The sequence below is a fragment of the Lissotriton vulgaris genome, chromosome 5 (genome assembly GCF_964263255.1).
Source record: "Lissotriton vulgaris chromosome 5, aLisVul1.2, whole genome shotgun sequence".
Taxonomy (NCBI): Eukaryota; Metazoa; Chordata; class Amphibia; order Caudata; family Salamandridae; genus Lissotriton; species Lissotriton vulgaris.
In genome coordinates, this window is record NC_141693.1 from 1288159905 (window position 1) to 1288173023 (window position 13119).

The 13119-nt window shown below is 43.1% G+C and overlaps 1 protein-coding gene across 3 annotated transcripts in view; it reads left to right on the forward strand.

Annotated features, from left to right (window-relative positions):
• The window catches only part of TMEM9 (transmembrane protein 9), a 285457-nt gene extending 279879 nt beyond the window's left edge, over nt 1–5578 (forward strand). For all 3 annotated transcript variants that reach the window (XM_086923165.1, XM_086923166.1, XM_086923167.1), the window contains exon 6: nt 4958–5578. In XM_086923165.1, the coding sequence (XP_086779291.1) occupies nt 4958–5104 (147 nt within the window). In that variant the 3' untranslated portion in view covers nt 5105–5578. The remainder of the gene's footprint in view (nt 1–4957) is intronic.
• Nucleotides 5579–13119: the final 7541 nt, after the last annotated feature.

The window sequence follows — 13119 nt, forward strand, 5'->3', positions numbered from 1 at the left end:
AGTGGACCAATGGAGAAATAGTAATCCGTTAGCGGCAGAATTTACGTGCCATTCTAACCAATTCCATACGGCCTCGAGGATTGATTTCTTTCTTAATTCACGATCATTGTTGGTGTCAGATACTTCTATAAGGATAAACCCCTTCTCAGATCACTCTTTAATATCACTTGAGTGTGTGATTGAAGGGGGAGGAGAGGCCTATTCCAGGTGGCAGATGGATCGTCTACTCCTCCAAGACAATAACTGGGTGACCTTAACAAAAGATTGGATATTAGAGTTTTTTAACCTAAATGAAGGCACTGCAGAAATCTTCTCAGTCTGGGGCGGGTTTAAAGCAGCTATCCGAGGTCAGATGATCGCACGCACAGCCGCTCAGAGGAAAGAAAGGCGGGACAAGGTTAACAACCTCCACCAGAATGTGGCTAATGCTATGAATAATAGTAATTTGGGAAGGGAAGATGCGACATTACAATTGGCAAGGGCGAAGGCTGCCTTAAAAGAATTTTTTGTAATTGAAGAAATAAATAGCTCTAGAACGTACCAACAGAGAGTTTATGAGGAGAGCCAAATGGTGGGAAAGATGTTAGCAGGGCAAACTAAAACCAAACAGGAGAAAGCCACTATAATTGAGCTCATTGATCCAATAACGCAAAATATTGTTAGAGAAAAAAATGACATAGCTCGGGTGTTTCTGGACCATTATTCTAAGTTATACTCTACAACGTACGAGGTTGGACCTGATTGTATCTATAAGTATTTTGACGAAGTAAATCTCCCCATTTTACCTGGTCCATCATCCGTACAATTAAAGAGCGAAATTTTAGCTTCGGAAGTTTCAGAAATAGTGAGATTAATTGCTGGGGCAAAAGCGTGTGGCTCAGATGGGCTCCCAATCGAATTTTACAAAACTTTTGTTAAAGAATTGACCCCTTTTCTGGTTAAGTTATTTAATTTTGTTCGATTGGGAGGTGCGGTTCCTTCAAGTTTTAAAGAGTCCATTATTGTTAGTTTTGTTAAAAAGGGAAAAAACGAGAAGGATGTCAATTCATATAGACCGATCAGTCTTCTTAATGCCGATTTTAAGATTCTTATGAAAATATGGGCACAGCGGTTTACACCAATTGCTCAGGCGTTAATTCATTCTGACCAGTCAGGTTTCGTTTCAGGAAGGTCCATGTCAACAAACACCGGGTTTTTAATTCAGGCGTTAGATTTTGTTTCGGTTAATAAAATTCCAACTTTAATTTCAATGGTTGATGCAGAAAAAGCTTTCGACCTGGTGAATTGGGAGGCACTCTTTATTGGTTTGTTAAAATTTGGGTTTCCAGACATGATAATAAGCATGTTAAAAAACATATATCAGAATGCGCAGGCAAAAGTGGTAGTTAACGCCAACTCGATAGGAGTGATTAACATCAACCGTGGCACCAGGCAAGGCTGTCCGATGTCCCCTATCTTGTTTACCTTTTTTATTGAGCCCTTGGCAATAAGAATACGCAGCAACCCAAATATCAAGCCACCTATAGAAGGAATGTCAAAAGTTAAATTATTCGCAGATGATATTATTTTATACCTTCATCCCGATAAATTCAATTTTGATAATGCTCTCCAAGAGTTTAATCAGTTTGAACAAATTGGTGGTTACAAGATCAACCAAAATAAAACCGAGGTGCTAGTACTGAATTCGGACTGCAATTTTTTAACATCCAATTTAAGATTACAAGCACTGAATAACGAACCCATCAGATACCTAGGCATTTATGTCTCCAATCAATTCGATCAACTATATAGCTTGAACTATCTAGCAACTCGGAATAAAATTAGAACTCTACTGGAAAGATGGACTTTACTGCCCTTAACTTTGATTGGCAGGGTCGAACTTATTAAAATGTCGATCCTTCCTTTGTTGGTTTTTCTTTTTTTAAATGTTCCACTAAAAATCAATTTGCGCTATTTTAGGGAAATTGACTCAATGGTCAGGGATTTTGTTTGGAATAAGAAAGTTGCAAGGGTGAAATTAAGCACACTACAGCTGGGAACTACACAAGGGGGCCTAGCGTTACCGAATATACGATCATACTACACGGCCGCAATTTCGGATCTTGCAGCTCGCTTACTGGCACCTAGTAGACAGCCTGACATGTTTTTTTATGAAAAAATGGTCGAAGAGGCAGGCTCGCAGGTTCCGATATTTTTAAAAACAGCAAAGTTACCAAAGAAGACCAGATATAAGACCATTAGAGATATAATAAAAAGATTACAGTCCGTTCTTAATCAGGAAGTGGGGGGTGGTTTGCGCTATTTGAGAATAGAGGAGTGCAAGAGCCTCGGTCTTCAAATCCACTCAAGTAAAATTCAAAAATGGATGGAGACAGGCTTTGGGGATTTGGGGGCCTTCTTTGTTTCAGGGAGGCTCATTACTTGGCAGGAGGTTCTGGCCAGGTCCGATAATAAACTAAAAACTGGGTTTTTGGAATTTTTTCAAATCATAAATTTTATACATAAATATAATGTGCCGGCAGGGGAAATGCCACTGGCTATTGCCCTATACAAAGTAAAATTAACAGGATTAGGGAATTGGTATAAATTCCTTAGGAAGGGGGAAGCTTCTCCTTTAGTCGACGGAATCCTGGCCAAAATATCCCTGGAAACCAACTGTTCCTTCTCGTGGCAGGAGTGGGAAAGGATCTCAGAAGTGGGTCGTAAGTCTCTCAGAGCGGCCAATTTTAAAAGAATGTCGTTCCTATCCTGTTGGCTGGCGTACCTCACTCCTAAAGCATTAAGCAAACGCTTTTTGGGAGTAGAAAACAAATGCTTTAGATGTCAGCTTCATGAGGGGGGTGATTGGTTGCACATTTTTTACACATGCCCAAAGCTGTTCGATTTTTGGTGTAAGATCTTTTCTTCAATCAGCAGGGCCATAAATAAAGTAATTGAACCCGAAGCCGAAATAGCCTTGTTTGGCATTTCAACAAAGAGAAGGGATTTGCTCAGTGCAGAAGTAACTTTCACTGCAATCTGCACTTTAGTCGCCCGTTCTCTAATCCTTCAAAACTGGAGGTCAGAGGAGGTACCATCTTATTTTAAATGGGTAAATAAAATGCGACGGACGAAAAGATTTGAAGAGGCGTATGCTAAAAGAGTAGGGTCCACGAGAAAATTTATGAATATTTGGAAATATTTTCCTATTTGTGCATCTACCACCACCTCATAGCATTTCACACGAGAATATACTAAGAACACACACGGTCTGAGGTATAGAAACGAATACTATTTACCAAAAAAAAAAAATATATATATAGCACTTTAATAAAAAATTATACGGCACGATTGCACTTTAAAATTTTTTAGCACTTATGCACTTTAGCACTTGAGCACTTTAGCACCTTAGGTTAAAGGTTCAATTGGAGGAGAGTATTCAGTTTTTTGCACTAGCCGTGTGTCAATTATTGAAGCTGCTAAACTGTTTAAGTGGAACTGAAATTGAATGTTCTTGGTCCTTTGGTTTTAACTGTGTTTCTTCTCATGTGCTTGATTTTATTCTGATTTTATTCTGATGATGTGTATAATAATCCCTGCTGAAGTATGTTTGTTAAATAGGTACTTTTTTGTATTTCTTGCACTGACCTCTGCTCTGCTCAATAAAAAAAAAAAAAAAAAAAAAAAACATTTTAGCTGGGATCTATCTCATGGGGCCCTTGTGAATCGAGGACCTTATGGAACCCGCCAACTGCACTTTCAGACATGGTCTGATATGTTCATTAGACTATCATCGCTCTCATTATTAATAAGGAATGAAATCATTTGATGTCAACATCACTTTTTCACGATCATATGAAATTAAAGTATTCTAAAGTATTAGGTTTCACCTACTGCCAGCTTCAAGATGGTCAAATGAGGCAGCCTAGGACATATTTGGTCAATTTATGTATTTATTTTTGTGTAGAGTGAACCTAGCCAAGTTGGTTATGAAGTGGAAATTTCATTCTATTTGAAGAGGTGTATTATATTCATGTGTAGAACGCATTCGCATATAATCTGGAAACAATTTGTTAACATAGAGTGTTAGAATTGTGAACCATATTAACACAATTACGTGATGTGCTTTTGTTCATGAATAAGTGTCATGGAGAATTAACACAGGAAAATGTATGGAACCAGCAGAAAAAAAAAAAAAAAGAATATATTGTGACTGATAGATACCTAGACATTAAGGTTGTCACTGAGAGTTCTCGGTACAGGGCGAACTGTAAATCAGTGATTCACCCAGTTAAAATTGAAGTTCCACTGCCAGGCTTTCGGCTTCAGAGTCTCCGCTGTTGGATAGTTTTGACTGATGTCCCATCCACCACTGAACCGCTGGCTTCAGTGTATCGGACTCTTACTTAGAGCAGGTCTTCTGTTGAATGATGTGTGTCCTGCCCGGAACAACCATGACAGGCATGGTGGATCTGAGCAGGAAAAACATCAATAGCCCAAACAAGTAGAGAGATAGCTAGCTCCCTGTGTTTAAAGGCAACTGCATTTTTGTTTTGCAGACAGAACTTCTCGTGGTTATTTTTTGCGGAATAAAAAATAAAGCTGAGTTGGCACAGAATGTTGAACGACCTGACATTATTTTTTTTGACAAAAGAATAAGATCTGCTGCTCATGCCATGCTAGCTGAAGCAGTAGCAGGGAACTGTGAAATATCTTGGGCAATTGGGCTTCTACACCCTACATTTTCCCCTAAGATCTTTGTTGTGCATTCATAACGATTGTGATCCCTTCATTTGTAATCCTTGCTGTCACACATGCAATGCCTAGGAGTGCAAGAGCTGTTCCTATCCCCCTTGTTGCTATGTCCCCTGATATCCCTCAGGAGTTAGATAGGGAACCTTCACTCTGGCTCAGGTCTACCATAGCTTTATTATTGATTACTCTATCCTTAACATTTAATTGTCTTTTATTATTCTAGGAAGCCCGGGTAATGGCAGCTGCTGCAGATGCCACTGCCAGGGCCAACACCGTACTGGAGAGAGTGGAAGGCGCCCAGCAGCGGTGGAAGCAGCAGGTGCAGGAGCAGAGGAAGACTGTGTTTGACCGCCACAAGATGCTCAGTTAGGTGGCTAGCGGTGTGGAGCCAGAGGGAGCGGCTGCCTGGTGACTGCAGTGGCCGCGAAAGGAAACGGGATGGACGGCCTTGCTATCTTTGCAACCATGTTACTCTTAACTGGACCGTATATGGAAGGACATAATATTACTCGAAGTATTACTTGTTGATATTGGGAGCTAAAATTCTCCTTGTGCACTACCCTACCTGGAGTTCACCCACATATGACTTGCATGGAGGGGGTTTGTTTATTCATTTTGCATTTTGGTATAGCACGTACCAGATCCAAAGTGGGTAACAGAGTGCTTTACAGAGCTACATTGGTGTATATTGAGTGCAAATGTATACACCTGGTAGACTATTACTATTTTGTTTTTATTGTTTTAAACTTGTGGAAGTGTTGAGAGTTTTCTTTGATTTGCATTATAGTTGTATGTTGTAACTGGAAAGAGTAGTCTGAATAAAACTTCTCCTACCAACCCCTTTACCTACTTATCTATTCTTTCTGCATGCCTTTTCTCGTTTTTGGAACAAAATGTATTGTGGCACCATAGGTTATGCACACTTCAGGTGACACTTAAAGGAAGAATGACTGCAGTTCTTCCCTCAGCCCCAAGCCTTTCAAGCGTATGTACAAATTCACATATTCAAACACATGCAGGTGTTTGCTTAACTGTGTTGCTTTATCACAAAACACCTACCTTGGCAAGCCTTCTCTCTAAGTTGAACCACTGTTGTATGTGGGACTGTCACCTCTCGCTATACTATTATTGTCACTGGCAATAGGCATTGTCAGTCCCACATGTGTAGATCCATTTCTGGGGGCTACTTCTAACCACAGATTAGGTGGTGTCGTGCAGCTCTGCAGACTTTGTTCTGTTCTGTAAGTGACAGAGTGGAGCTGCATATTAAAGCTACTCTGTGGCCAAACATCTGTCCCTTTCCTTCTGCGCCCTCTAATGTGGATCCAGAGATCTGATCTCACTTTTTTCGGTCTTTCAATGACTCCCAAAACAAAATGCAGTGTACAAGGGAATGATGTCTCCTTCTAAAACTTCGGGCTTCAAATCATGCCGTGACTGCAGAATACAGATGTCTGTCGCAGACCCACATGATGTGTGTCTTTGGTGTTATGGCTCGGAACGCATCTACAAGTCATGTGCTGAGCGCACCTTCATGCACCCAAAGATGATCTGGGACACGAAGCAAAGCTGTACGTCGCTGAACATGGGAAGAACTCATATGCCTTCTGTAGGTCCTGCTTGCTCCATGTTGACAGCAAGGACCTGCTTCCAATGCGGCTCCCGTAGGAAGTCTTTTTTGCAGTTAAAGCCCTCCGGTAAGCTGAGAAACATAAGACAGCAAAGTGGAACGTGTTCCAATCTAGTCACTATCAAAAGAGAAGCGCAAGGGTGTAAAGATTCCAGTCAAGCTCGCCCCTGATCTCCGATTAAAGAGTCCATTCTGCAGTTGATGCCGATGCACCCCGGGTCATCAGGGACACCACCGCAGGTTGAGGCCTTTAAGGAGGAGTTGCTGCATATCTGTGGCATTCTACAAACTCCTTCGGGCCCCAAAGGATCTGTAGGGGCCCATATTCAGAACCCCTGCTGATCCATCCCTGGCACTATCTGAAACCCTTGGACTCCTCATGGGTTCATCATCGGCTGTGGTGTAGACGTCCATCATGGCTCAGAGACCCCCTTTGGTCGCTGCTTTCTTGTCGCCAGTGTTTTTTATTTTATTTTTTTATTAAGATTTTGTGTTACAGCACAGCAAAAATCTGATTTCTATACATTGTAAACATTTTTTGCACATTTTGCCATGACAACATACACTGTTTGATTCCTTAAAGAAAAACTTACACAAATAAAAAGGGAGGCATATAGAAATTAAAAATATTGGTAAAGAAGAACAAAAAGAAAGCGACCGTTGAATGGGTTCCCAAATTCGCCTCCCAAGTAATCTACCCTTTTTGCCTTTACTTGCATAAATTTCCTTCTCCAGATTGAAGACGGCAAGCAGCCTGGCTAGCCACTGATGTAGTGTAGGGGGCGCCTTGTCTAACCCTGCCTTTGCAATACACATTCGTAGGACAGACATGGCCATAAATAAGAATTGAACGTGGGACCCCTGGTCAGACTCTGCATTAATCCCGAGTATGATCCAAACTGGTGAGATGGTGATTTTTATCCCCAGAGATCTATCCAAAAACGATTCAATAGCGCTGTGAAGTCTGTGCATCTGCTGGCAAGTAGCAAATACATGGATTATGTTTGCCTCCGAAGAGTCACAACGAGGTCAAGTGATACCTGTGGTGCCTCCTCACCGAGCTATCCTTGCAGGTGTGTAGTTAGGGAATATATCGTCTTATAGTGCTGGGCCTGCAGCCCAGCTGAGCATAGTATTGTCTGTCCCAGATCCAATGAATCCTGAAAGTGACTCTGTTCGATCCCTAATTTCTCCGACCATTTTGTACCAAATTTCCCTAAGTCGTCGGGCTTGGTTGCGGCAAGTTCTGAATAAAATCTACGGATGGTGCAATCTCCCCCCCTTTCGATGACATCCAGGATTTTATTATTACTAAACCCTGATGGCCCGCCCTGTTTATTGGAGATAAAGCTCCGTACCTGCAAGTATTTAAAAAAGCTCCTCCTATCAATGCCATATACGGCCTGTAGTTCAGTGAACTGAAGTACCCGTCCTGGGCCCATCATGTCACCTAATTTTAGCATTCCCTGTCTCTCCCAGTCGGCCATCACTGAGTCCGCTAATATCTCCCCTGGAAGGGATGCGTTCTTAAACATATGGGTATATCTATTAAATCTTCCAAGGCCAAATTTTTTCGAGAAGGCTGCCCATATTTTATAAGTCGCCTGAAACGTCTTGAACCTTGTTCATTTATAATAACTGAAATATGTGCAATTAAGAAAACAATTCCCCGCTTCTCCCCCAGTAATGTCGCATATACGTTGGTGGGACTAGATCTAACTTTAGGATCCCTCTCTGCTCCACCTAGAAGCCCCTAAATATACTGAAGTGCCGCTGCCCAGTAATACATTCTAAAAACCAGGACCCCCATTCCCTTCTGTCCCTAGGAAGAGTCATGTACCGAAGTGCCCTCCTCGTTTTGCCGTGTGCCCATATGAATCTGTTCAATATTGATTCTAATGTCAGAAACCATTTAGCCTAAAAAAAAAGTGGAATCGCCCTAAACAAGTACAGAAATTTAGGCAAGATAATCCTCTTTATCACGTTTGTATGGCCCACCAACGAGAGCTGAATGTTATGTATCCTATCGAGGTCTCGTTTCACTTTAGTAATTAATGGCTCGATATTCCGGTCTATTGAGTTATCCAGATCTGCCGAGATGCTAATCTCTAAGTACATGGCAGAACTAACCGCCTGATTATCCTCGCAGACCGCACTAGAGTTGTTAATTATCTGAGTTTTAGCCGTGTTAAGCATATACCCTGAAACTTGCCCAAATACCTGGGCTTCTGCCTCCACCTCTTCGATAGCGGTAACTAGGGCTGAAGTAACAATCGCCACATTGTCTGCATAAGCAAACGTCTTAAATTCCTGCCCCTGCATTATCAGAGGGAAAATCCTGTTATATTAAAATCTACATAGCAGTGGGTCCCCATGTATAAAGCGAAAAGGAGTGGTGAGCATGGAGACCCTTGTCGAGTCCCTCGCTTGATCTGAAGAGGGGCAGTGTATCGTTTGTCAATTCTCAATCGGGCTGTAGGATCTCTATAGAGAGCCTGTATAGCTTTTATTATACCCCTCCCCTATACCACTCCACCTCATAACCATCCAGAGGTAGTCCCAGGAGACCCCATCAAATGCCTTTTCTGCATCGAGTAACAAAACGGCCATAGGGTCCCCTGGGACCTCCGCTCCATCGAACAGGGTAAAAACTTGCATTATATGTTGTGTAGTGCCCTTTCCCGGTATAAAGCTGTGCTGCGTGGGACTAACCATGTCCTCATTCACCCTACATAATCTCATAGCAAGGGTTTTGGAAAAGATCTTCGCATCAGCGTTCATAAGAGTTATGGGCCTATAAGATCCTGGTTCTGAAGGTGGCTTGTCCTTTTTCAGTATTACTACTATATCAGCCCCCGCCCAGGAGCATGGTATGGAATCTCCTTGTTGCGCCTTTAACATTGTGTCCTGCATGTCCCTGCTCAAAACCCCTTGAAAAACTTTATAAAACTTGTCCGGAATCTGATCAGGGCATCAAGGGTTATAGGGAGATCAAGAGCCACCTTCTTCTTCTCAGGAATGTATGACATTGTTCTGCATTCTGTCCATCAATTGTTGTTTTTGCATTTGTCACCCCGAGTGGGATGGGTATGCTCAGACGTGAGTCCCATGCTCTCCACACCATTGGAGTCAAGCTATCCTGGCTGAAGACGGCTGATAGCCAGAAACCGGTCCTAGGATGCTTGATTCCGGTCCAGGAAAGACATGGCTTGGCAGTTCGGGCTGGACTGTTTCCATGAGGCACAGGGTCAAGGCTGATCTGCATATGGCCATGTCTGAACTGGGGTGTTATGGAGTGCAAAAAAACGATGGATTTAGGCCCAGATCTCTGTACTGGGGTGAATGTATGACATTGTTCTGCATTCTGTCCATCAATTGTTGTTTTTGCATTTGTCACCCCGAGTGGGATGGGTATGCTCAGACGTGAGTCCCATGCTCTCCACACCACTGGAGTCAAGCTATCCTGGCTGAAGATGGCTGATAGCCAGAAACCGGTCCTAGGATGCTTGATTCCGGTCCAGGAAAGACATGGCTTGGCAGTTCGGGCTGGACTGTTCCCATGAGGCACAGGGTCAAGGCTGATTTGCATATAGCCATGTCTGAACTGGGGTTTTTGTACAATCATTGAGCCCACAAACGTTAATCGACGCAATCCACACACTCATTAGAATACATCATATAGCTGTCCGACCTTTCCTGCCAATATATTAAAAAGACTTGTAAAATGTGCTAAACTGTGCTGTATGTGCTCCGCCTTGTGCCCCCTCCTCCCCCCGCCCCCCACCCCTTCCTCCCCTCCCACCAAACCTCCCCCATAGCCACCCCCCCTTACAGGCAAATAGGTCAGTCATGACCTATCAGTGACCACTTAGATTGCAACCATCGCGTCCTCCTCCCTCCCCAATGCAGAATCAAGACCTCATTGTGAGAACCCTCATTGATTAAATCTCAAAATGCTATTACATTTACATACTTTTTACCCCAAGTTGCCTACCAAGAAGGAAAGAGAAAAAAAAGGAAAAGTGGAACAACAGAGAAAAAGCCAGCGATCAGCGAAAAGGTTTTTTAAGTGTTTCAGAAAAAATGGCGCACAACTTGTTACGGTAGGGTAATGTTCTAATGGAGGATTATAGTAGGTGCTTCTTGGTCAGAGGAAAACCTTAACCTCTGTGAAGGGAGAAAGAAAAAAGACCTCCTTCTCTTTAAGTTTATGTAATTTTGTCCAGAGCACACAATAAATATAGATAGACTGGTTTGTCTAGAAGTAACAATAGTAGGGATAGATCGGACACAGCAAGTAGTCTTGAAGGGTTTTTATTCAACCACAGTATTCCCCATTTTTGGAATTACTGTAAATACAGGTCAAGCCGACACGTGTTTCGTCACAACATGTGGCTGTGACTCCTCAGGGCTGACGAAAATCGTCAAAGGTCGGGGTCGGGGGACCGGTGATATTTCCAACCCGGTCCTGATCGGGTAATTCGAATTAAACAAAAGGGCGGCAACAGTAGAATCGCCAGCACCCTTGTTTTGAATTATCTTCGGAACTTGGCAATTTTGTGCAAGTTCTAGGTAGTACAGGCAATGTAGCGCCTTCCTCGTGGAGTTGAACGAGTCTCGGTTTCCGGATGCGGGAAGGAAAAGCCGCCTTAATCAAGACAAAAAAGCACTTGTGTGGACAAAGGCCCCTTCATATATGCCCTTTGCCTTGTCTTGAGTGTTTTCATCCACCGTTTCGCCCCTTTAATTCCTCCATATATTGTTGTGATTTAACCTCTGAAAAAAACATTTTAGCCTGACCCCTTGTGATCACCTTGAGCCTGGCAGGATATAGTAGGTATGCCTCTGACCCTAGGGCCTGAAAGGGAGCTATTAACTGCCTTAGCCTCCATCTTCTCTCAACAGTGGCGTGACAGAAGTCGGGTCTGGCAAAGAATGTGATATCTTTAAATGTGCGCTTAGAGTCAGGCTTCGCTTTGTCAATAATTTCTTGCCTAAGCAGGTAATTGCCCACGTACACCAAAATTGCCCTGGGCCTGTCCTGCTGAGCCCCCCATGTCCTTTCCTCAGTGTCAGAGGAAAGTGATGCGCTCTCTGTACTTCATTCTCCCACTGCCAGGATGGTGACTCGGGGAAGGCGCTCTTCAGTAGGTTGACAACAAATAACCTAACATCCTGCCCTTCCAGCCCCTCAGCCACCCCCAGCAGTCTTATGTTGTTCCGCCGCTGCCTGTTCTCAAAATCCTCCAGCTTCCACTGAACATCCTCAGCCATCTTTTCTTGTGCTTGTTTAAAGGTCTGCCATCTGCTGACATCGTCCTCCTGCCTTCCTGTCCTTTCTTCCACATGTGCCACTCTGTCTGCCACCTCTTCATATAGTCTGTTAATTTTCCTCAATGAGCTTTGAATCTTTTTTGCTGCCTGCCTAGTGCTACAGCTCTCTGTCCTTGCTTCACCCTGCATCTGTTTTAATGTACTAAACAGTAGCTCCATTGAGGCGGGCTGAGGCTCGGGGGGGGGGGGGGATTAGATGCCTGCTCCCCTCCTTGACTAAGTGGATTAGCACCATCCTGATACAATTGCAAATTAGCTGAATAGTCCCAAACCAGTTTCTTAGCGGTATCCAAGGGGCTCCCAGGTGAGTTAGCTCCTGTTTTAGGTCTCTGCTTCTTCTCAGTACTCTTTCCAGTGGAAGAACTGCTCCCCGAGTCTGTGTCTTCGACATAGCTCCCTTCACTTGATACCACAGACTCAGAATCCCCATTTAATGAAAAAAAGGAGTCCCCCTCAGGTGAGCCCGCTCCCCCTCTCTCCTGAGCTCCTTGCTGTTGTAGGACATTTACATTGTCCTGACATACCAAAAGGGGATCGCTTCCCCGCGTACTCACAGTTTGGTTTGGTGTACCCAGTTCAGCTCTCACCAAGGTTTGAACAATCACTTCAGCGTTACTGCCAGCTAGCGGTAAGGCAGGATCTCCATTGCTAGCAAGGCGCTCATTCTGTCTCCCTTCGTCTTTTCCCAGAGCAGTGTAGTCAGTGCCACCATCCAGAAATTATGATAATGCGTGTAGGCATGAACTCCCCCTTTATGATAATAACAGTCTCTACTCGGACGACAGGATGCCAGTGAGTGTTATACTTCCCATGATGCAATTGGTAAAAAAATCTTAGATTGTGTTTAACGTCATTGTTTTGGAATGATTTAGTTTCAGTACAATATTAATTGATGGTGCATTGTCCACATTTACGGCGCCTAACCAAAGTCAATCACTAATTGTAGCACTAATTGTGTGATCTATGTGATATGATGTGCTTGTAATTTCATTTATATTGGCCACAGCCCATAGAAAATCAAAGCAAGGATCCTTGCCTCACCAGAGTCGGAACAAATGTGATGCTACGAAGCTCCTCCAGTGGAACACTATCAACTAAACAGCCGATCTATAGAAGACGTCAGATAGCAAGCGATCACACATAGGACCCCTTGCCAAAGGGGTGGAAACTTTGCAGCTACACTTACCATACGGGAAATGAAATGGGTAGATTGTTTTAATCCAATTAAACGAGGACTCAATTAAATGGACGACTGGAAAAAAGATGCTTTGCTGTAAATATGTTACACAGGTCTGAATTCCATTTTTTCTATCTGGATACTGTTTTGTACATAGGTATAATATAGCAATTGTAAGTTAACATCAAGAGACACTATCCATAATTTGTGTAAAAATTTGAATCACTGAATACCTTTCTTTGCA